The sequence below is a fragment of the Equus quagga genome, chromosome 10, assembly GCF_021613505.1.
Source record: "Equus quagga isolate Etosha38 chromosome 10, UCLA_HA_Equagga_1.0, whole genome shotgun sequence".
Taxonomy (NCBI): Eukaryota; Metazoa; Chordata; class Mammalia; order Perissodactyla; family Equidae; genus Equus; species Equus quagga.
Window position 1 is genome coordinate 75,372,018 of NC_060276.1, and position 25,158 is coordinate 75,397,175.

The window sequence follows — 25,158 nt, forward strand, 5'->3', positions numbered from 1 at the left end:
AACTATATGCCAGGTACTGTATTAAACTCTGGAGGTACAGCTGTGCGCAGGACAACTATGGTCATCATTACCTGATTTTCTTAAAATTATTTTCAAGATGTTTATCAGGTCTCCTATCAGGCATCAGGCTTCCAGGAAAAACAATATATGAAATCTCTAGAAAGTCAGAGCTGAAAGGGGCCCTGGAAATCTTTTACGATATATGAATTTTAGAGGTGGAGACACTGAGGCCCATATGAGGGCCTTTCCCTAAAGGGTTACTCAAAACCTCAGTGATCCAGAGGTGCTTCGATCCATCTTATTTCCCTGTGCTCTTTGGAGATCTTCCCTGGAGAACATGGCTTATGGTTTGTATCCCATATCAAGGCACCAATTCTAGCCTAATGAACTATATCTAGACTTCTAGATCAACCATGTGGATTTAAGAACACAGTGAAATAGATAGACAACCTTTCTTGACTGTTACCATGGCAATTCCAAGGCTAATTTGTGGCAATGGTGATTGATTTGATAAGTCCCACAGTATTTTTAACTACTTCTTACTACTTACTACTGTTACGTCTTACTACTGTTAAGAATTGTTGCCTCCCTTCCCACCCGTGCCCACTTAACTCCTAGGAGGCGGAGGTGAGGCTCTCAGAAACTGCCTCTTTTAAATCAGTTTACACCTACTGCCTTATCACCCCATTCTCTCTTACCATTCAGATTGGGTTAGAAGGTGTTTGAAGCATGCTTGACAGTAAGAACCACAGACACCTTCTGCTCCCTCTGCTCGGTGACAGGCCTTCAGAGGCCCCCTGAATCTTCTCTTCTCCAGGACAAACAGTGCTGGCTCCTTCCACCATTCTTCATTGTGTTGCTTTTCAGGCCCCTCTCTATCCTGCATTCTCTCCTCTGGCTTTGTATTTTTTCTTCCATGTTCCTCTGAAAACAGGGTTCAGAATTGAGTGCTGCTCTCCTGCAGTGATGTGACTACCTTCGTATTACTTCTTTCATTGCACCCTCTCAATCTGTTCCTTCTTCTTCCCTAACTTAAAATGGCATTAGGTTTTTTAGCATTCATTCCACTGCCACCTCATCTTAAACTTATGTACCCTCAAAAATGAGTGAATGAGAAGAAACAAATATTGATTGATCCCTAAGCCAAGACTCTTTTAATTGTTACTGTGGAAAATTTGGTATAATTACCAGGTCAGCCAAAGGAAGGGGATGAAAAATAAAAGCAAATCTCCAGGGAACTAGTCATCTCACCTGGCCTTTCTTCCCTCAGAAGCCTAGGCTGTTGTGTGGTGTGGGGGCTAATGGTGATATCTTGGGGTTCTCTGACTACTCCCATATTCTTATGTCCTATCTCTTATTTCCTTGATAAGGGCAGTTTCTATCTATTATTTGTAATCCCTTCAGCAAGTCATGTGTCTTAAACACTAGGACTGGAGATTTTGAGAAGACATTGGATTCTCCCCCTTTTCTTGATAATATTGTGCTCAAGGCAGCCTTCTTGAGGCTATATTTTCTTTACACTGTCTGGCAAAGACCTTTTTCACATTTTTTATCATAAAGACAATTATAAAACAGCATTAGAGGAAGTTTGAAAATAGGAAAAAAATCAGCCAGAATCCACCAAATATAACAGAACTGTTTTCACTTTTGCATAATTCCATCAACTCTGTCCATATGTATGTTTATTTATAGAGTCATAATCATAGTGACATACCATTTTGTGTTCTGCTTTTTAATGTTGTATAATGAATACTTGTCTATGTTTCTAGAACGTCTTCTTAATCATTATTTTTAATGGCTATGTAATATTACATCAAGCTAAATGTGCCAGAATATGTTTATAATCTGGCATTAGCTTTAAAGAAAAATAGTTGACAAAACACTCTAGGGTTCCACCATCCTGTGGGCAGTTACATTTCTCATAATATATAGCTTAATGTTCCCTTGCTACAACACACATAATGCAATAAAAAGAAAATGATGTCCTTGACAATAGCAATGAATAGCATTTTTGAGAAGTTAGGAAGCTGCACTGACATCTCTATCTGTTCTTTCTTTTCCCGAGCCCACTTTTTTCTTCTTTTTCATTTTATCATATTCCGTACTGATGTTGAGATCTAGCATCCTTGCTGCACTTTGGGGATTTGATGGTAATTTGTTCCTTCCCTGAGACCTTTCAAATGGGAGCAGTGAACGAAACTATTAAGTGTTTCCTGAACTGGCTTCTCAGGGCATGAATGAGCTGTCCAGGCTGGCTTCTTCTGTCTCCCAGTGTGGTCATTCACCAATACCTATTACTTACCCTGAAATGACATGCTAATGTGACATTGTTGCCAATTTTTTCCAGCTGTGCTCACAGGCCTACCTTAGGGGATAAAAAGTGGGAGCAGGAGTGAGGAAGTCTCTACCCCCTTGTCTAATGTCAAGATGAAAAGTTCCTGCCAGATGATATGCTCACTGCTTTCCCTGCTCCACTGTAGCTAAGACACTTCCAAAGGTGATAGGGTGAGAAAGAAAAAGCAAGAAGGAGGAAGTGAAGGGAGAGAGACAGAAAAGCAAATCCTGGAATATATTAGGCATGGAGGGACCTACAGCAGTTGATTGCCTCTCTCCCGATTAGTCAAGGAAATCTTTCTAGGAAGGCACAATTTTGGGAGCTACTTCAGTAAAAGGAGCAGAACTACAAGGGTATTCTGGGAATAGAGGGTGTCTTCCTGGTCAGGAATTGGATATGAATGAATGCGGGACATCTTGAGCATGTCAGTCAATGAAGGCAGCAGCCATTAGTTAAGTAAATATCAACACAGGCACAGACTATTAATTTGCAAACTGTTGAAAGACACTTACTAATTAATGGCTGAATTGGAGGGTAAGGAGAGATAAGGGAAATGAACTGATTTTGGTAGGAGGTGGTAAAGGGCATTGAAGCCAGGTATGAGTATCTTTCTGGAGTTTGCCTAGACAACCTCATTGGAAGCTATGTTATGGGAGAGAAAATGGAGGTAGAGACAGGGCCAGAAGTGGTAAGTCAGTCACTGCAATGCACCGCATTAGGGGCTCAACACTTAAGAAAGGTATTATGAAAATTGCATTTAGCTTTTAGACGAAAGCAGATGACCATAATTCATTCTCACCAAGAACATTTTCACGTGCTAATGATTTTTAATGAGGACAGTGGCCATTAGTTAATTATTTATACAAGTAGGTTCAGAATGGAAGACGATGACTGTTTTTTTTTCGCCCTGACTTATAATGTGCCTTGAGTCTGGTTGTTATCTCAGTGCTCTCTTATCAGACTAAAAATCTCTTTCATTGATTCTTCCCTTTCTTCGATGGCTAGCTGTAGTAATTCATCCATTTATTCACAAATGTATCGTAAACACTTACCCTGTTAAAAACACCATGCCTGGGCACTTGTAAGCATGTTGGCTGAGCTCATTTAAACAGTCTCTCCTGGACAGCTACCTAAAATGGCTAAGGCATTCTCTTTAAGGAATGGTTTGGTTTTGTCAAATCCTGTTCCCTTTTGAGAAGATTTCCTGCCTGGGCCTCTGTTGCCAAAGTATTAGCAATGTTATTAAGAACTTTTGGATTGATCCTATAAGAAATAGAACTTGAGAGATGTGAATGGATCCAGCTAAACCAATAAGTATTAAAACGAGTGAAAATGTTTGTGCTTAATCTGCTTCTGAGAAAGGGCCCTATGACTTTTAGGGTCCTTGTCATAGAGCATGGTGGGCAAAGCTCTATCCTCTGGAGTCTTTGCACTCTGAAGACCTTTGCTTGAGATCCAGCTTTCTTAATTATTCACTAGTGGAGTGACTTCCTTCTCTAAACCTCAATTTCCTCATATGAAAAATAGAAATGATTATTCCCTATCTATTTAATGGAACTGAAATGAGGCTCCCAAGTACTTAGGAAGTGGTAAAGCCCTTGAGAAGTTGGAGACATTCTCAGCCTGGGCTTTTTCTTTGTCTGCAGGGCTACCTGAAGCAATGTCGGAAGAGAAGGGACATGTTCAGCGATGAGCAACTGAAGGTGATCTTTGGGAACATTGAAGACATCTACAGGTTTCAGATGGGCTTCGTGAGAGACCTGGAGAAACAGTACAACAATGATGACCCCCACCTCAGCGAGATAGGACCCTGCTTTCTGGAGCACGTAAGCATCTTCCACTTTGGGGAGGGTTTTGAGAGGGGTTAGGAAGTGATAGAAGGAGTGTCTGAGCTGTCAGGTCCTGCTCAGCTGCTTTGTCCTGTGATGGGGGTTGGATTCCTCTCTGACCCTGATGTTGACCCCCTTGCCAGTGTATGAGGAACTTAGGAAGGTACTGTGATTTGCCCTAGGACTCTCTTTACCCTTCCCCTCCCTTTTCTTTCTTCTTCCAGACAGTTACCAGTAGGATTTTTCTTCAGCTTCTCTTTTCTGTTCCTGTTGGGTTCAGTTTCCATGGGACCCAGTGTTTTGGGAGAGACTCTGTACCTATTCACTGAATGAAGAACCCAGGAATCTAAGAAATAGGAAAGACGATGGTCAGCATGAAATTAGACAAAGTAGCAAGGCATTTAGGGGGAGCGCTAGGGTAGGGGAAGTGACAAGTGTGGGAAAAGGGGTCATGTGACTTAGAGGAAGGAGTACTAGGAAACAGGAGAGTGAGGATTTGAGTCCTGTGTCTGTAATCACTTCTGGATAACTTTGGTTAAGTCTCTTACTTTCTTTGGGCTTCCTCATCTGGAGTATATGATTTCACTGTAAACTTCTGTGGTTCTCTAACATCTTTTGGGTCTCATTCACAAGTGATCTAATTGTTTTGACAACTCTTCTTACCCTTTTTATAAAGTGTTTATTTCTAAAGAGGTAATATGTGCACATGATACAAAAATCCAAATGGCACATAAATGTGTGCAGCTAAAAGTAGGTCTTCTTGTAGATTCTCTTGCTTTGCTTATTGGAATGTGTGTTGGGGGAATATCCCTAAGACCACCCCTATGTGTGGTGATTTGCTAGAAGGACTCACAGACCTCAGCATATAGTCATACTCCTGGCTATGATTTATTACAGCTAAAGGATACAAAGCAAAATGAGCCAAAAGAAAAGGCACATGGGGCAGAATCTAAAGGAAACCAGTTGCAAGCTTCCAAGAGTCTTCTCCTAGTGGAGTCACACAGGATGGACTTAATTCCCCTTGCAATGAGTTGTGACAACACATATGAAATGTTGTCTACCAGGGAAACTCATTAGGAACTCAGTGCCTAAGATTTTTATGAGGGGCTGGTCATGTAGGCATCTTCTGCCTCGCCTGTATCAAAATTCCAGACTCCCAGAAGGAAATCAGGTATTCAGTTATAAGCCACATTGTTTATATATACAGTTTAGGCATGATGAGCCACTCTTGTCAGGGAATGGTGAGAACCCTCTTAAGAGTCAATTTCCAAGATGCCAGCCAAGGGCCAACCTTTCACGCAGGCCTTCCTAAGGATAACAGTATCAGGCCTAATATGTTAACTCTTTTCTGCACACTGTTTAAACTGGTTCAGCCATTCTGGAAAGCACTTGGACACTATTTATCAAAGTTAAGTATGTATATGACCTAGTGGTTCCATTCCTGAATATCCCAGAGAAATTCTCACAGAGATCCATGAGGCAGCACTTACAAGGCTGTTGATTGCCTGGCAGAGTTGTGTGTGGTAGAATGCAGTTAGAAGCAACTTAGGGATTTATCACTGAGGGATGGATGAGAAACATGGGGGATGCTTACTGTGGGGTATTATATAGTAAGAAACAACAGACTAGATGTATGTACCTTATAGCAATGCGTGTAGAAATCGTAAACATAGTGTTGAGTGGGGAAAGTAAAATATAGAATGGTGGTTCTTAATTGGAGCCTGCCCTGTGCATTGTAGGGTGTTTAACAGCATTCCCATTCCTGTTCTCTATCGACTGGATGCCAGTAGTACCCACCACCCAGTTGTGACAACCAGAAATCTCTCCAGACATTGTCACATGTCCCCTGGGGGACAAAAAGAACCATTGATCTGTTGAAATAATCATATGCTTTTACCCTTTAATCTGTTAATGTGGTGAATTTGGATTGAGCAATTTTCATATGTTAAATGAACGTTGTATTCCTAGGATAAACCCTACCTAATCATAGCGTATTATCCTTTTTTATGTATTAGTTTGCCCTTTTAAAAAAATTGGATTGTTTACCCTTTTATTATGCAGTTCTATGATTTCTTGTTTGTTTGTTTGTTTTTGCTGAGGAAAGTTAGCCCCTAGCTAACATCTGTTGCCAATCTTCCTCTTTTTTTGCTTGAGGAAGATTAGCCTAGAGCTAACATCTGTGCCAGTCTTCCGCTACTTTATATGTGTGTCGCCACCACAGCATGGCTGACAAGCAGTGTAGGTCTGAACCCAGGGACAGACCACGGAAGCCTGGGCTGCTGAAGCAGAGTATGCTGAACTTAACCACTACACCACGGAGCTGGCCCCTCTATGATTTCGTTTTTTATCAGCTTTGTTTAGGTATAATTTACATATAATGAGATTCACCAATTTTAAGTGTGTAATTTCATGAGTTTTAACAAATGTATATAGTTGTGTAACTATCATCATAACCAAGATATAGAACATTTATATCACTTCATCATGTTCTCTCTTTCTCCCTTTGTAGTCAGTCTCTACTCCAACCCCAGGTCCTTGGCTAACACTAATCTGCTTTCTGTTATTGTAATTTTACTTTTTCTAGAATAAATGGAATCATACAGTAGTAATCTTTTGAGTTTAGATTCTTAACATAGTGCCTTTGATATCCATCCATGCTGGTGCACATATCAGTAGTTAGTTCTTTTTTATTTCTTAGTAATCCATTGTCTGGATATACCACCCATTCACCAGTTCATTCCAGGACATCTGAGTTGTATACTAGGTTGTTTATATCTGTGGAATTACTAGGTTGCATGGTAGATGTTTGTTTAACAGTAAGATACTGCCAAAGTGTTTTCCAAAGTTGCTGTACCATTTTGCTTCCTCACTTGTAATATATTATGAGAGTTCTAGTCACTCCACATGGTTGTCAGCACTTGGTATTATCAGTATTTTTTATTTTAGCCATTCTAATAGGTGTGTATTGGGTATTTTATTGTGGTTTTAGTTTGTATTTCCATAATGGCTAATGATGTTGAACATTATTTATTTATATTTTTTGTGGAAGATTAGCCCCAAGCTAACATCTGCTGCCAATCCTCCTCTTTTTGCTGGGGAAGACTGGCCCTGAGCTAACATCCATACCCATCTTCCTCTACTTTATATGTGGGATGCCTGCCACAGCATGGCTTGCCAAGTGGTGCTTAGGTCCACACCCACGATCTGAACTGGCAAACCCCAGGCCACCAAAGCAGAAGGTGCAAACTTAACCACTGCGCCACTGGGCTGACCCCCAATGTTGAACATTTTTTCATGTACTTATTTGCAATCTATATACAAATCTTTGGTGAAGTGTCTGTTCATGTCTTTTGCTCATTTTTAAGTGGGTGGTTTCTTATTGTTTAGTTTCAAGAGTTCTTTTTGTATTCTGTTTACATATCCTTACTCAGAAATGTGATTTGCAAAGATTTTCTCCCAGTCTGTGGCTTAGCCTTTCATTTTGTTGTGTCTTTGAAAAGCATAAGTAAAAGTTTATTTTTAAATTCAAAGATTTTGTTGAAATTCAGTGTATCATTTTTTATTCTTTTATGGCTCATGTTTTTTGGAGTCTTCTGTAAGAAATCTTTGCCTAACCCAAGGTCACAAAGATTTTTTTCCTGTTTTCTTATAAAAATTGTGTAGTTTTATTCCTTATATTTAGGTCTGTGATCCTTTTTTGAGGTAATTTTTATATATAGTGCAAAACAAGGGTCAAGGTTAATTTGTTTCCATATGGATATCCAGTTGTTCCAACACCATTTGTTGACAAAACTGACTCCCCCACTGAATTGCCTGGAGACGTTTGTCAAAAATCAATTGATCAAGTATATATATGGGTCCATTTTTAGGGATACTATTCTGTTCCAGTGATTAATGTAACTATTCATATACTAATACTACACTGTCTTTTTTTGTTGTTATTGTTGCTGTTTTTTATTGATATAATTGAAGTATAATATTAGTTTCAGGTGTACAACATAATGATTTGATTTATGTATGTATTGTGAAATGATCACCACAAGAAGTCTACTTAACATCTATCACCATGCATAGTTACAAATATTTTTTCCCTCGTGCTGTCTTGATTAATGTAGCTTCATAACAATTCTTGAAAGCAGGTAGCGTAAGTCCTCCAAATTCCTTCTTTTTCAAAACAATTTTGGCTATGATTTGTACTTCTATATAAATTTATCTCATCACAAAGAGAAATTTTTTTTCTCTTCTTTTAATTGTATCTGTGTGAGATGAAGGATGTTAACTAAACCTATTGTAGTCATCGTTTCACAATATATGTAAATCAAACCATCATGCTGTACACCTTTAACTTATACAGTGATGTCAATTATTTCTTAATAAAACTGGGGAAAAAAAGAATCAGCTTGCCAAGTTTTATCAAGAAGCGAAAACAAACAAAAAATCTCTGCCAGCATTTTGATTAGTATTGCATTAAATCTGTAAATCAATTTTGGGAAAATTGACACATTTTGTGTTCCATGAACATCTACCTGTTTATCTATTTAGGTTTTCTGTAATTTCTCCTCGCATTGTTTCTAGTTTTCATTGTATAGATCTTGACCTTATTTTTAAAAATTGATTTATAAGTATTTAATTTTTTCTACTATTATAAATGATATTTTATTTCAATTTCCTATAGTTTGTTGCTATGATATAGAAATGCAATTAATTTTTGTATATTGACTTTGAATTCTCACACGTTACTGAATTCACTAATTGGTTCTAGTTTTTTTTTTTATAGATTCCTTGGGATTTTACACAATCATGTCATTTCTGAATAAAGACAGTTTTATTTCTTATTTTTCAATCTATATGCTTTCTGTTTCCTTTCCTTGTCTTATTGCACTGACCAGGACCTCCAGTACAGTGTTAACTAGAAATGGTGAGAGCAGGCATATTTTGTTTTGTACCTGATCTTAGGGGCATGCATTCAGTATTTCACCATTGAGAATGATATTAGCTTTAGGTTTTTCATGTTTACCCTTTATCACATTTGGAGAAGTTTCTTTTTATTCTTTGCTTGCTGGTGACGTTTATCATAAATGTGTTTTCTCAAGTGCTTATCATGTGTCTAATGAAACAATCATGTGATTTTTATCTTTTAATATGTTAAGGTGGTGAATTGAATTGGGATAAATCCCTCCTAATCATGATGTATCATCCTTCTAATGTACTATTTTGCCTGTGTATTTTTTTTTAATTAGGTTGCTTGTCTTTTTATTATTAAGCTCTAAGATTTCTTTTTATATATTGGATATAAGTCCTTTGTTATATGTTTTTTCTAATTTATTTTGATCTGTATAGCTTGCCTGTTTAGTTTTCTTTAAATAATAGTTTTTTAAGTACGTGTGTAATAACTTCATCTTGATTTTTTTGTCTATCAGTTTCTATTGCCTTTTATTTCTCTTAGGTTTTGTTCATGTCTTATATTCTCATACATCAGGCTATTTTTGAAAGAGTACTGAACAATGTAGAAGAAAAATTGTAGAGCTTTTTTAAAACTTGGAAATAATTTCAGACTTACAGAAAAGTTGAAAAATAAGAGCAATACAAGGATACCAAAGCACCATTTACCCAGATTCACCTATTGTTATCATTTCACTGTTTTTGCTTTATCATTTGAAGGTTCTCTCCCTCTCTCCTTACTCTCTTCTCCTCCCCTCTCTCTATATGTATATTTATATATATGTACATACACATTACATACACTCATGTATTTTTTTCCTCAGTCCTTTGTGTTTAACTTGCATACATCATGGCCTGTTTACCCCTAAATACTCCAAGGCATATTTCCTAAGGGATATTCTATGGTGATAATTTGAGGCTCTAGACGATATGATTCCTTCGAACAAATTTATTATATTTTTCCAGCCTTTAATAGCTTTTCTCAGTGGTAGGATTTATCAAAAACAATTTAGTCTGCCATTGCTGGAAATAGAACCTCTGACCTATATCTTTTTATGATCCAGTGCCAGAGTTTTGTTGCCATAATCTGCTTTACTATTGTCAGGGCCAGTCTCTCCTCATTACCCTTCTGTTATAGAATTTCCTTACTATTCCAACTTATTTATTTTTTCTATTTGAATTTTGTATAATTAGTTTGTTAGTTCCCAAATAATTCCTTTATTTTTATTATTAAATTATGAATTAGTTTAGGAAAAATTGACATTGTTACCATTTTAATATTCCTACATAAGAACAGGGTCTGTTTTTCCCTTTCTCCAAAACTTCTTTTGGAGTCTTCAGTAGCATTTCCATTTCTCTCTGTTTTTTCCTCTGCTCATAGCAAGATGGATTCTGGATATACTCTGAGTACTGTAACAACCACCTGGACGCCTGCATGGAGCTCTCCAAACTGATGAAGGATAGCCGCTACCAGCACTTCTTTGAAGCCTGTCGCCTCTTGCAGCAGATGATCGACATTGCTATTGATGGTTTCCTTTTGACTCCAGTGCAGAAGATCTGCAAGTATCCCTTACAGTTGGCTGAGCTCCTTAAGTATACTGCCCAGGACCACAGGTAAGGGATTGAAGGAGACAGGAGTGAGGGAGAGGGCCTCCTCTACACGTTGGAGAATATATGTCCTTTTGCCTTTTCTGAGTTTCTGGTAGCTTATCTGCACAATGGGATGATGATATATTCTTGCTTAGCTCACAAGGCTGGTGTGTGTATAAACTGAGAGAATGCTTGCGAGAGTTGCTTATAAAGTTGTAAATCAGTATGCACACAAAATCAGTATGCATCATCATTATTGTACAACTTAGACCTTGCCTTGAGGGATCTTATAGGCCTGGTTTTTAGTCCTGAGTTCAGCCAAGTGAATCACCCAGATGGAGTAATTGTTTAACTATTTATTTTGCTCTGCTTCAAATTCCAGATTCAGATATCCTGGTAACAGCCTTCCCAATTTGTACTGACCTTAGATTTCTTTTGCAAGGCTGCTTCCCTGGTCTTTTTCAGTCTTTTCCACCCCCCTCCGCCTCGTCCCAACTGTACATTTCACTTAGGCCCAGAGCATGACTGAGGGAGAATACACTTGAGACTTCCCCTGAAGTTTTCTAGTATTTTGAAGAAAACCAACCCAGCATGGACCAAGGTGCTTATCTCTCTCTGAATGGAAATGATACCACTAACCAGTAAGTTATATGATGGGAGTCATCTCCAGCAATGGGAATGGTCTACAGTGAACCATCTCCCACTCTTTCACATGCTTTACTTCGTGACCTAAAGCCCCAGCCTATTTCCACCCTGTCTTTAATTGGTGTTAAATCACTAACCTTAGACTTGTTGGCCTAGATTTTAACTCTCTTCCTGATTAAGCACTCCAAGAAGAAAGAAGGCCTTTGCTCAATTTCCCTTAGCTTTCTGCCTGATTGTCATTAGGCCTGTTTTCTACTTTCATTTGCCTCCATTGCCTGTTTTCCTTGGAGCTGACTTCCAGACCTAGTTACATAAGGCTCTGGGTATGGGCCAGTTGGTTTTGTTTATGTCAAGCTTCTAGGCTAATCTCTGGGTTCATTTTTAACTTGATATTGTTCCTTTAGCAAATCATGGGTCATGTGCTTCAGTTGTCTGGAGCCCTGGACAGATATCAGATTTGAATCCAAATGTGGTGGCACTGGACTCTCCCTCTGTGTGAACAACAACAGAGAAGGTAACTCTGCCTTCCATGCTCTGTTTATTGTGAGGGAGGCAGGTAGAGAAGGACCCTGCAAATGAAGACTCTGCTTCCTCCTCCCTGAGTCTGTTTACTAGCTTGGGGATGGTGGAGGTACTCATTAGACATGAAATTTGGAGGTGACTAAATCTCACTTGAAAAGATTTAATATAGCTCATTTCCAGAACTGAGTCCCAAGTTTTCTAAGGATGCATTTTCTTGTGAAAGCTAATAGGACACTGAAGAACTTCTACTAAAATTAAGATATTTTAAAAATAAAAGTGAAAAATATTTATGGTACCTAAAATGGAAAAACCCTTAAAGGAAAATCTTTTAGTCAAATTTCCTCATTCTGTGGTTGGAAAGACTGAGGCCCAGAAAGAAAAAACAACAAAGAGCAAAGCAGGGACACAAAGTGTGGACTGTGGTCTTGGAACCTAGCTTTCTAAAAAGCCCTCCAGGTGGTTTTCATGCCAAGGAAGGTTTGTGAGCCATTGTACTAGCCAGTCTGGAGGGCCTCTTTTGGTTCTGCCAGCCCATGATGTCATGAGCCTAAATGCCCTCCACAGTTATACTTCATGGTGCTAAGTGACCAGAAGCAGCCACTCTTGCTGCTATTATATGTAAATCTCAATGGAACAGGCTTCAGACTAATGGTTTTAAAGCTGGGATGTTCAAAGAGTAGTTCTCAAATGTTTGGGGGGTTTTTTTGGGTGTGAAGAAGATTGGCCCTAGACTAACATCTATTGCCAATCTTCCTCTTTTTGCTTGAGGAAGATTGTCACTGAGCTAACATCTGTGCCAATCTTCCTCTATTTTATGTGGGATGCTGCCACAGCATGGCTTGACAAGCAGTGATAGGTCTGTACCTGGGATCTAAACCTCCAAAGCTGGGGTTACCAAAGCAGAGCACACAAACTTAACCAGTATGCCACTGGGCCAGCCCCTCAAATGTTTTTATATCACAGCTCATCTTCCACCTACTCCTGAGTATCCATTCCATGGAACCTAACAAGAGGCTCTAAAAATCATACTTGTGGACTGATGATATTAATTAGGTAAATTATATATTGCATAACTGCTTTTAAGAGCCCCAGAAAGACCATTTTCCAAGCACAGCCAAAAGTTATGTTAGTTTCTTAGGCCAAAGCAACTCCAGGGCTTTATTGGGATTAGTGGTAGCCAGTAAGATAAAACATCTGCCTGAGATTTGCCATTATTGTGCTCTTTCACCTTGTGACTGGAACCCTACTTCAAGGCCTTCTTGCCCTCTGGGTCCCTGGTCCCCTCTCCTTCTACTCCCTGGGCTCCAGAGTACTGAGAGAGTAGTTCAAGCAGTGCATGACTACATCAATTCCTGTCCTCCTTCGGGTGACCTGTTGGGCCCAGCACTACCCCCAGGCCATGGGCCACCCCTTTTGACAGGCCTTAGAAAGCTGTATCAAGATAGCAGCTCCTGTGATACATGTCAGGGTAGCTTGGATCAGAAGGGAATTAGGGGATGCTGCCAGCCTGAAGGTTTAGTCAGATAGGTGTTCAGATAGGTAGGTCTGAAATGCAGGCAGTCAGAGTGGCCTCTCAAGGAGAAGATTAGATGGATGGAGAGTGATAAATGTAGAATAATACTACCTTTACTTACAGAAGGGTGACTTGTCCTAAAGCGAGTGGGGTTTGTTAGAGATGGGGACATTCCACCTCTAACCATTGTGAGGAAAGCAGCCAGCTAAAAATGACTAAGGTTGACTCGCAGTATGGCACAGTGGCAGTGATGACTCCATGGCTGAGTAGTACATGGGGTCAGGCAGAAGTAATAAGAATTCTCATGCCAGCACTGTCCAATAGAACTTTCTACAATGATGTAAATGTTCTATGTCTGTGCTATCTAATATAGTAGCCACTGGCCACATATGGCTATTGAGTACTGAGAAATGTAGCTGGAGTAACTGAGAAACTAAATTTTTAATTTTATTTAATTTTAATTAAATGTGGCTAGTGGCTGCCGTATTGGACAGTATAGCTGTATGCTTTACCTCCCAGAAAATGTCTTAAGGCATTTTCCTGATGCCCTCAAATCAGAGAGAGGAATGGCGTGGGAGAGAGAAAATGGGCCCAAAGAACAGAGATACTTATTTATGTCAGCAGCTTTTACACTGCAGCTACCTGTTCTATCATCACCCTATTACCCTGCTTCTAAGTGGCAGGTTCAGATAGTCTTTCCAGGGGGACGCTTTGACAATGTTACAAAGACCAACAAATCCCCCATAGGCTAGAGCAAGAAACTGTGAAAGGGTGAAATGGAACAGGAACAAGTGTAAACTTTTGCAGTTGGGTCTAAGAAATCAACAGTTCAAGGACAGACTGAGAGAGATGCGGCTTATAAACAGCATGTTTTAAAGAGACTTAGGAAGTATTAGTCGACTAATTAGTATTAGTATTAACCTCAATATGAGTCAGCAGTGGGATCCAGAAGAAAAACTGATAATAGCTAACATTCATTAAGGCTCAGAATAAAGAAGAGGGTTTTTTTTTTTTTTTACGACTTGTCTTGAGACAGAATAGACTGGTTAGGAGATATAGTGAGCATCCTGTCACTGGAGGTGATAAAATGCAGTAGCATTTGAAGACTATAGTCTTGCAGGTGTGCAGAGAGCAGACTAGAACCAGGGAGGCCAGCTAAGAGGAGGTGCTATATGGCATCTGCCCTGAGATTTAGAACTCCCTTCTCTGTACCTATTTGGTCCACTACCCCACATTTCAATGTAGTAGGAAAGAAAAAGACAGTTGCTGCATCTTTTTTTTTTCCTCCTCTCTTATTTCTGACTGGTGCTGGGACAGTGAGCAGGTTAGTGACCACAAAGCATGTTCAGCTTCTCTAAGGAAAAGATAGTTAAGACTGTACCATAATTCATCCTCCTGTCTTCTCAGTTTATTGTAGCTTTACCAAATGTCTGGGATCTCACTTTCAATCTGCTTCCCACAGGAGCCATTTGATTGGAAATCAGGTCAGATAAGTAGAGAAAACTGGGCAGGGTGATATAACCTTCAACAAGTGGGCCATCCAAAGTCCTGGGAAGCTGGGCCTAGGGTTGCACTTCTGGGACTGGAGGTTTTGAGAGACAACCCATGTGATGTCTATACTAGAAAAATGTTTGGTCTGTATTAATAATACTGCTAACATTTACTATGAGCCAAGAGTAAAAGAGTTTACATGGATGATTAAACCCTGAAGAAATCCTACTGTAATTTTTCCCATTTTACAGATGACGAAGCTGAGTCATTGAAAAGATGAATGAGATTTTCCAAAGGTCATACCACTAGTCAGTGACAAAACTAGGGTTAGAGCCCAAGGAGTCTGGCTCCAGATTCTGTTCTTAACCACTATGCTACATCCTATCTCTATATTGTACAGGAGGAAAGGTGTGGATGGTATTTCACACTGACTTTGGGCAGAGTTTCTTACAAATAGGTGATAGAAGAGATGATAAAGTGGTCCGGACCATTCCATGTGTGAAGCTTCTTTCTTGATCCTTGGCTGGTTATATCTGATAGGACACAAAAATAATGGGCTAAAAAAAGATAGGAGTCTATTTCTCTTTTCTATAAAAGAAGTCTGCAGGTAGGTAGTCTGTGGCTGCTGTGTGGCTCCATGGTCATCACAGACTTGGGCTCCTTCCAACTTTCTGTTATCTTATCTTTAGGAGTATGGACTTTGTTCTTATGGTCCAAGATGGTTCCTAGAACTTCATCCATCACATCTACATTGCAGTATCAGGTTTAGGTAAGGACCAAAGAAGGGCATGTTATCTTCATTAAAGGAGGTTTCTGAAGAGTTCTGCCCAACACTTCTATTTACATATCATGGGACAGAACTTAGTTACATATTCACCCCTTACTGTAAAGTATATAAAATGTAGCCTTTTACTCCATGTAGCATAGGTTCCATTTGAAAATCAGGGCTGTGTTACTAAATAAGAAGAGGAGAATGGATGTCAGGGTTGCCACTGAGCACAATGGTTCTCTGGTACATTGATTCATCCAACTTGTACTTTTGTGTCTTCACAGTGACTACAGGTATGTGGCAGCTGCTCTGGCTGTCATGAGAAATGTGACTCAGCAAATCAATGAGCGCAAGCGGCGTTTGGAGAATATCGACAAGATTGCCCAGTGGCAGGCCTCTGTCCTAGACTGGGAGGTAGGATCCTTACCATAGGGGTAATGGGGAGTCTGAATCGCTTAGCCAGAACTTCCCATCATAGCCACGGATGAACAAAGAGATATTAGATTTGAAGAGCAGCAGGAAGGACTTAGATTAGAGCCAAGGCAAAACATCCTGTTAATGAGAGGTGTTATGTACTTGAATAGCTTTCTAAAAAAGTTGAGAAGGATTTCTAAGAGGAGGATTTCTAATTCTAGTAGGATTTCTAAGAAAGAGAAATCTTTGTAGCAATACTTCATTAAGAAAGGAAATGTTCATCTCTTTGGGTGTTGCCAGAAAACAGTTGGGTTGACTCAGTAGCCTTTCAAAGCTTTTTGAAGTCCTTGCATTTTATCATCACCAGGTGAATACCTAGATAAGGAGGTGTATGTACTAATTCACTCCCAGACATGGAATACAAGGTTGGTTCTCTGATGCGGGCCATCCAACATACTTCTTTTCCTGTTGGTGGGTTCACCTCACTCTGACACATCTACTGGGTCTACTGAAGCCTGCACACTTGAGGCCACAACCATCATCCCTGCCAACTGACAGACCAAATTCTGTTTTTTGTCATCTGCTTATAAAAATAATCCCTGACAGCCTTTCATTCCATTGAAAACAGCCACAACTTCTCTGAACTCAGAAAGCCTTCAGTGGCTGAAGTCACTAAAGACTTCCCTTCCTAGATGCTCCCTTGCAGAGGATGTACACAGCCTAACGAATAGATTGAAATTTTGCCTCTGTAATGCCACTGCTCTGTTGAGGTTCCTGAGGTTTCTATTCAGCAGAAACAGAGCTGTGAATTATAAGGCCTTGCAGGTACCTGTGTGTTGAGTATGCTATGTAGTGTTTGTCTCTTATCCCCGCCAAGCGAACCCGGAGTAATGACATTTCGCATTTATCTCTCAGGCCCAAGTTGTGAAATCTGACAGTCCACAGGCTAATATAACCAAGATGGGAGAGGCTGGACATGCTACCAGGGAGGAAGTGGCAAACTTAAGCCTCATGGTTACAACATAGATGTTGAGCCAGCTCCCCATTCCACTGGCCTCAACTCAGGTATCATTTGCTGTGATTGAGAGGAAATATCTCTCTAACATTTCAAGCAGTTTAGCACATTTCAAGGGGATTAGGCATTGGCCTTACAGACAGCTACTTAACCAAGGTCCAGGAAAAATCATCTTTCCTTTATCCTGCTACCTCTGTTCCTCCTTAATGTAGCTGGCTAGAAAAGACTACAATTCTGAGCAGCTGGCATATTTTTGAGTCTTATTTGAAGGATAATGTCCCCATACAGTGTAGAAAACAACAGTGATTCTTTGAGATGCAGAGAAAATGATGATTCTGTATAAACAGACCCTCTTGCTCATAAGAGGAAGCCAGCACTGGCCCAGACTTATTAGGAAATCATAAGTTCTCCTTCCCTTGTATTTGGTTTGCTTTGGCTAGTTGCCTGATCAGAGGCAGGGGGCTGGATCAAATGACGTCTAGCAAGCCCATCAACTCTAAGGCACTCTGAAATTGTGGCTAGTTAGCAGGCCTCTTTTTTCCTACACTTGGCAGTGTTCTCTGTAAGAGGATGTTCCCAGCAGCGGTTGTCTTCCTGTTCTCTGGAACATCTTCCCTCCTCCCAATACCTGGAAGATCTAATTCCTCCATGTGCTCTGGGCCTCCAGTCCCTGCAGCTGGGGACATGGGGAACCAAGAATAGCTTGAAATTCCTTGGCCTGTCCATGGAGCTTCATTAATACCAAACTTGAAAGCACTGAACTATCATTTAAAGACTTGGCATCTCAGAAGGAATTTCATGTGTTTTTGTCTGGGAGTGAGGGTGGGAAACAAAAAGGCAATTCTGAACGAGGATTGACAGGAGAAAAATTGCTCTTCTGCCTCCTTTGTTAACATGATTGATTGGTCCTCTGATCTCATCCCAGCCTGCACAACCCCGGCACCCTCCTTCTTGACAAAGCTCTTCTTCATCTAAATTGGAGAGAAGAAAAATTCCTTATGGTTCCCTTTTCAGACTCTGGGGTCACTGTGGAACTTACCAGCTCCAGAGGGGTTGCCTTCTAGGAAGCCTTTTCTCCAGCAAGTCCTGATGGGTATATTTCAGAAGCCAGGTCTAAAGTATCTGTCACGTTTGCCATATCTGGTCTTAAAGACTTCTAGAATGTCAGAGTAGCCAGGGCTCTTTGGGGACTCCCCTAGAACAACTCTGGCTATGCTTGTGCACATGCACACCTGCAGATAGACGTGCACACACACACACACACACACACACCTTGTAATGATGGTGGAAGTCTGAGATGCTTATTTCTGACCAAGGCCACACAAAGCTAAAACTTGAATCTAATCTGGAGATTCCCTGTGTAGTGTTCTTTTCACTACTGCACAGCATACTCTTCTAACCTTCTACTTCCCACAGCCAAATTGCTTCCCTTTGTGATACTACAGGGACTTGTTTTTGCAGTAAAGGGTCCATATCTTAACAAGACAATAAGACTGCCTTTGGGGGAAAATCCAAATCCCAGTAAGGTTAAAGGTGGATGAGTGCTGAGGGATCTCCCTCAGAAAACCATAGGACGTTTCCATTCCATGACTTGCTGACTCTTGGCAACCTCACTGGTGTCTTGGTATAGGTTCTTTGTAAGTTCCACCTGCCCAAGCAGTTAAACTTGCAGAGAAAGATCGTGCCAGCTTGCTGAGGGCTGCTTTGGGCAAGCCTTGCAAATGAAGAAAATGAAGCAGTGCTTTACTGTTTCTGCCACTCTCTTGCCTCCCCCAGATGTTTGAGCAAACAGGGTGGCTGTCAGAAGCAGCACATGATAATTTTAGCTTAATTTGTCAAATGAGAAAGAGGAGTTATAGGGGAAACCTTCAGAGATTAATCTGCCTTGAAGAGGGATTGGGAAAGAGCGTGGAGGGTTGGTGGCATATAGGCAGTTGATGCCTGCTCAATAAATCAGTGCATCTGGTGAGAAAGCAGAAGGTCTTGCATTATAGCCAGGTCTGACCCACCCCCAATTTATTCCATGAACATTCTGGGTCTTTTCGCCCAACTTCGTTTACCACCCCTGGCCCCTGCCAGCCTATGGGGACTAGAGTTCATGAAGCAACTCCTGCTCTGTCCCACCCCCCAGAACTCCTGAAAAATAAATGGATGAGTGGAAGTGTCACCCATACCTCTAAGTAATAATCAGTGCCTTAGAGCAGCTTAATGGAGCAGCAGGGAGAAGAACCTGTTCCCAAGGACTGCAGTTTCTGGGTAATTTCCATTTCTAATTTCTCTGACCTGAGGTTTCGTTGAGCTGTCACTTTGCCACCCTTCACACTCATTAGATCCACTTGAGACGAGGGGAGAAGGAACATATGTCTGACAACTTCTTTTTAATAGATTTTTCTTCTGGAGACTTTTACCAGGACCCCAAGTTTGTAACTCATGTTTGGGAACTTAATTGTATATGGTTGTGATTTCCTCCTCATGACACTCTGCCCCTCACCGCTGGTTATGTAATACCCAAGAACCTGTTACAGTTTACCATTGCATGATTGAATTCAAAGAAATTGGAGAAAATGCAAAAACCCAACGTGATGGAGGCAGAAAAAGCATCTATTTAAAAGGTAACGTGGTTTGATGAGGCATACTTCTGGGACGAGGACATCAAACGTGGAGCTGGATGGATTTGTTCTTTCCCTGCCCTCCTGTCAGTAGGCAGCATTGAAAATGAATTGTATGAAAAGGATGACACTTCCCTTGTCTTTCTGTTCCTGGATCTGCTCAGGCCACAAACCTACATCAGACAATCAACCTGTAATTAGAATGGAGTGCTGGGCATTGGGATATTGAGATGAATGAGATGTGGCCTTGGCTATCCAGTCGGGGCAGATAAGTTCCAGGCAGAGGGAACAGTGTGAGCAAAATCCTGGAGGAATGGAAGAGAATAGAAGACCTGTGGGGAAGGGGGACGTGGTAAGGAATTGTACTTTTTGGGGCAAGACAAAGAAATGTGTGGTGCAGTTTGGGCAGAGGAAGAAAAGGGTGAGAGCCCTGAACTCTGAGAAGGCTGTTTCCCTTACATGAACTGATTTGATGCTCTCAAGCAGCCATGTGATGTGAGACAAACAGGAACCTTTGTATTATCACCATTGTCCAAATGAGGAAACATATTGAGAGTGGTTAAGCTACTTCTCAAGAGCACATAGTGAGTTGATGGCGGCACTGGGCCTAGAACCCAAGTCTTCTGAGATTCTTGACTCAGAAATCTTCCAAGGCAGCTGGTTGCTCCACTAAGGGATCATCATTCTGCTGTGATTTGGTGGTTTAGAGCGTGAACTTTAGAGGGAGTCTGGCTTAGATTCTTTCACTTTGGGCAAATTACTTCCAATATCTCTGACCTTAGTTTTAGAGATAATAACAGTGCATTCCTTATTGGCTTGTTGTGAGTATTAATAGGAATATGTGGCACAAGATATATGGCACACAGTAATAGTCAAGATAATGACAATCACTTATGTAGAGCTTACAGTGTGATGTGTACTTTCCTAAACACTTTATATATGTTAACTTATATAATCCTCACAATAGCCAGATGAGATTGGTACTGTTATTATCCTTATTTTAAAGATGAGAAAACTGAGGCACAGAGAGGATATATGAGTTGCCCAACATCAGTCAGCTTGGAGGGCACAGGGGGTGTATTTTTTCAAGTGTTTTTTTTTCTCTTGGTGGAGTTACATGTGGCAAGTACTTAATATAGAATTAGCGTCTCCTGGCTGGTACAGTGGGTGGACCACATGACACCGAGTAGTCCTTCTGATCTGATCATCCTCAGTTTAGCAAGAGGTACCTTTAAAAGTCAACCTGGCCATCTTTGTAGGGCATTGGCCCCTTTTTATAGCTTTCTTTCACTTCATACATATTCAAAATGGACTGTGAGTCATCTTCCTGGCCTGCTTCAGGGTGGAGCATAGCAGACTGGTACAACTCTCAGCTTCCCATCCCTCTAACAGGGAAGCCCTGCATGCCTACCTCACTCTGAGGCTTTCCTCTCCCAGCCCTGGACCTCTGGAGGTTCTGTGCTAGTATGTAGGCCCCTCAAGGAGGAGTGTTTACCTGAGTTCTAAGGTATCCCTGAGGTGCAGTCTGGAATCACAGTAGTATCTCTGAGCATTCTTTCTGAGGTTGTATTATTAGAATATATTTACACTGAGCTCCCATTTTCCTTCTCATCATTTAGACTGGAAAAACGTGGTATGCTCAAGAATACCATTTCTAGCCACCCCTCTTTTTGACCCACTGCCCTACCTAGGCTTTTTGCCTGTGATTATTTCTAGGGGTATGCAGTGGCCCCCATCTCTAACTTTGACTTGAAGCTTTTGGTTGCAAGGCTGAGATCTTAGCATCAGAGTATTAGGGCTAGGACCTTAGAGATCATCCTCGTATACCTCATTTAACATCTGGAAAAACTGAGACCCAGAGAGAGGAAGGGCCTGATTCTCCAGTGACTTTCTGGCCTAGAGACAGCGTAATGTAGTAGCAAGAGTGAGTATACCCTCTGGAGCTGCAGAATTGGGTTTGGGTAATGAATGTCTAGCTAACTAGCTAGGTGACCTTGTCTGATCAGTTTACCTCTATATACCTCAGACTATAAAATGAGAGCAAGAATATCCACTTCCCAGGGCTATGGTGAGGCTCAGAAGAGATAGAGAGATAGAGTGAAAGTATGTAGCACAATGTCTGACCCATATAGGTGCGCAGTAAATATTAACCCTCCTGAGTCCTGGGGCCCTGTTCTTCATCTCCATCTTCACATAGGTCCTGGATTGGGCCTATGGCACACTCCTGTGCCCATGGCCTTTGGTGTGGTTTGCCTTGTGTTCCATGAATTCTGAGCACACATGTATTCATTTCTTCCACTGAGTTGTAATCCACTTGAGAACAGAGGCCAAGTTGGGTTCAGCATCTGACATATACCCCACCATACCTCTGACCTGGCAGAGTTACCATAAATAAAGGGTCCTTGGAAACTGTATAATTGAATTAGCTGAAAGTCGGGTGGTATCTTGGAGCCTTTTTTGTGTCTTACTCTATATAGCAAGGAGGAGAAGTGGCTTCAGGCTCTCTAGGTAACAGTCCAAGGAAGCATGCGGTCATAAAGTTTCCAATTTAATCAACAGATTTTAACTAACTGAGAGGAGAAAAAAAAAAAAACATTTTTAAGAGGATGAGTGGATTCTCTTTCTCTCTCTTTATTATCATCTGCTTCTTGCCTCCCCTGTCCCCTTTTACTTGTCTGGGAAGCCGAGAGACTTCTACCACCTGCTCAGATTACTCTTTAGGTATAAGAAAGACTAAGAGACTAGAACTGGGATGAAAGACTGAGTCAGAAAGAGAGACTCATAGAGAAAAAGCGAAAAGGAAAATGAAAGAGAGAGAGAACCAATGAACCTCATGGCAGCTGGTGCCTCTGGGGCCAGAGGGCAACTTGCATAGAGGGACTATAACAGCCCTGGGTGGTGGGGCCCCTTTGGCCTCAGGGTAGACAAGAGTGTGGGTTTCTACAGCTCCTGGAGCCTTTTAAAGATTCCCAAAATTCCCTCCCTCTATCAGGCCCTTTCTGTCCTCCTCCTACCCCAGTGTATGCCCAGTCCTAGGTGCCTCCAGGCAGATGACGAGGCCATCTCTCCCGCCTGGCTGCCTCTCACTGTCACATGTCCTCCCCAGGGTGAAGACATCTTAGACAGGAGCTCGGAGCTAATCTACACTGGGGAGATGGCCTGGATCTACCAGCCCTATGGCCGCAACCAGCAGCGGGTCTTCTTCCTGTTTGACCACCAGATGGTCCTCTGCAAGAAGGTAACCCTACCCCCTTCTTCCCTGAGGGAGATGGGCACCTCAGGGGGCACCGGCCCTACCCTCTGCATCATCCCCAGATCCCAGTGAAGTAGGCTAGAACTGCTGGGTGAAAAACAGACAGGAGATTGGAAGCAGTTCCATATCAGGATCACTGGTACAGCATGAATATCACAGACAGGGCTGGCTTATGGGCAGTGAAACTGTAAAGTTAGTACATTTTGTCTTGGTGTCTTTTTTACTCTTTATTCTCCTGACCTTCATAGTGATCCTTCTCAGTCCCTTCTATCCACAGCTGATAGCCTGCTAGTTTGCACCAGTTGTTAAAAATATTGAAATATTTCTATCCCAGTTGGTGAACATTGGCTTCCCTAAGCACCTCCCCCTATTTTTACTCTAATGGCTCTGGCCACCTGGCACCTCACTAGCCTAGGAATCAACAAGGGGCTTCTTACTTTTGCCCTGATAGGTAGGTACCTTTGTGGTACAGGAATTTCTCCTGTGCACCTACCCATTTTCTACACAAGGTGTGTCACTTCCCAACTGTGCTCTTCTCCACGCTCCCTTCTCTGTAATCCATTCGAGGGGAGGTTTTGCTCTTGCCGTTGACCCCTGGCTGAATCAGTATGAGTGCTGGTTTCTTGGTCTCTTCTCCTTAGCAGATAGGAGGTTGGTATATGTTGTCAGCCTGATCCCTCCTGATAGGATACTATTCTCCCCATCTCCTCACTCAGGATAGGAAGTTCAGACTGCTTTTGGCTTCAGGGACTGGCTGAGAAGAATTTGGGGCCAGGGAGAGTAAAAGAGGAGGGAAAAACCAAAGAATGCTTAGAGTGACTTTCCAAATTCACCGTCCTACCTTTGGCTCTTTCTCCATCATCCAGTCCCTTTGTTCTCTTCTTCACCTAGTAGCAAATGCCTCTGAAGAAGAATGCTGAGTCATGAAACACCAGGTTAAACACTGTCATTTTTTCAAGCCTGGAACACGAACCACACATTTGTTTTTAAGCCCTGTGTGTGCCACACCTTCCATTAAATCTTTGTCCATTTGCCTTTGACAGTGGATTGAAGGAACATGTTGAGCTTTGAGTCTAACTGCCTCAGTGTTTGGGGATAAGCTTTGGATACCAGCTCTGAAACCAATAACTGGCTAGTTAATGGGTGTAATAACTTCTTTGGTCTGGAGCTGACCCTGGAAGAGAGAACTTTTATGAATCTGGAATTTGGCCAAACACCCAAGTCTCTTCTTAGCTCTCCCTAACTCTTCCTAGGACTTCTATCAAATCAGGAGGCAGGAATTTTGAGGGTTAATTTAAGCAGCCAAGGAAATTCTTAATATATCAGCCATGTCACCAATAGGCATGTGCCAATTCTTCCCACTGAGGCATGTTTACACTCAGAACAACCAGTTATAAATAGACACAGCAAAACAATTAGGAAGCTGGTTTATTTTGGAGTCACCCCACCACTCAGATCCTATTAATTTTGGCATCTATCAGCCTAGGCTGGGATTACTTTAAAATGTGTAACTCAGTTCTGGAAAGCAGTGGCTATAGGATCCAGGGCACAAAATAGTGAGACAAAGGCTAGGAATAAAGAAACAAGATGAACAGTGGGCTTAGTTTAAGAGCCAAGGGGCAGCAGAAGACTGAAATCAGATGATGTGTCAACTCTAGGCCAGCTAGTAGGAGCTAATGATTAAGGTGAAACTGGAAGTCAAGGCAGGGCTAGGGGTTTAAGCCAGCCAAGGTGGCATGATGGGGGAAGCAGGCAACAGGAATGATAAAAATAAGAGAAACCTTGGGGCCAGCCTGAGGACGCAGCGGTTGGGTTTGCGCATTCCACTTCGGCGGCCCAGGGTTCTCCAGTTCGGATCCCGGGTGCAGACATACACACCACTTGTGAAAGCTATCCTGTGGCAGGCATCCTACATATAAAGTAGAGGAAGATGGGCATGGAAGTTAGCTCAGGGCCAGTCTTCCTCAGCAAAAAGAGGAGGATTGGTGGCAGATGTTAGCTCAGGGCTAATCTTCCTTAATAAATAAATAAATAAATAAATAAATAAATAAATAAATAAATAAATAAATAAGAGAAACCTTGAAGCAGGCATAGCTTCCTTCAGATAGGAGCCACCTTGTTCTAGCAAGAACCATGGGCTTTTATTCCAGAGCAAAGCTGGCCCAGAGTCTGGGGCATAAAGGCCACCCAACTCCACATACCTGGACATTCTTGACTCTGGTTTCCCAGAGC

At 41.4% G+C, this 25,158-nt stretch overlaps 1 protein-coding gene across 8 annotated transcripts in view; it reads left to right on the forward strand.

The window, feature by feature from the left end:
- Positions 1 to 25,158, forward strand: part of ARHGEF9 (Cdc42 guanine nucleotide exchange factor 9) — a 548,669-nt gene that overhangs the window by 473,090 nt on the left and 50,421 nt on the right. For 5 of the 8 annotated variants that reach the window (XM_046672729.1, XM_046672731.1, XM_046672728.1 and 2 more), the window contains 4 exons: positions 3,982 to 4,161; positions 10,487 to 10,719; positions 15,920 to 16,049; positions 22,780 to 22,911. In XM_046672729.1, coding sequence (XP_046528685.1) covers positions 3,982 to 4,161; positions 10,487 to 10,719; positions 15,920 to 16,049; positions 22,780 to 22,911 — 675 coding nt within the window. The other 3 variants (XM_046672732.1, XM_046672733.1, XM_046672736.1) reach the window with 2 other exon arrangements.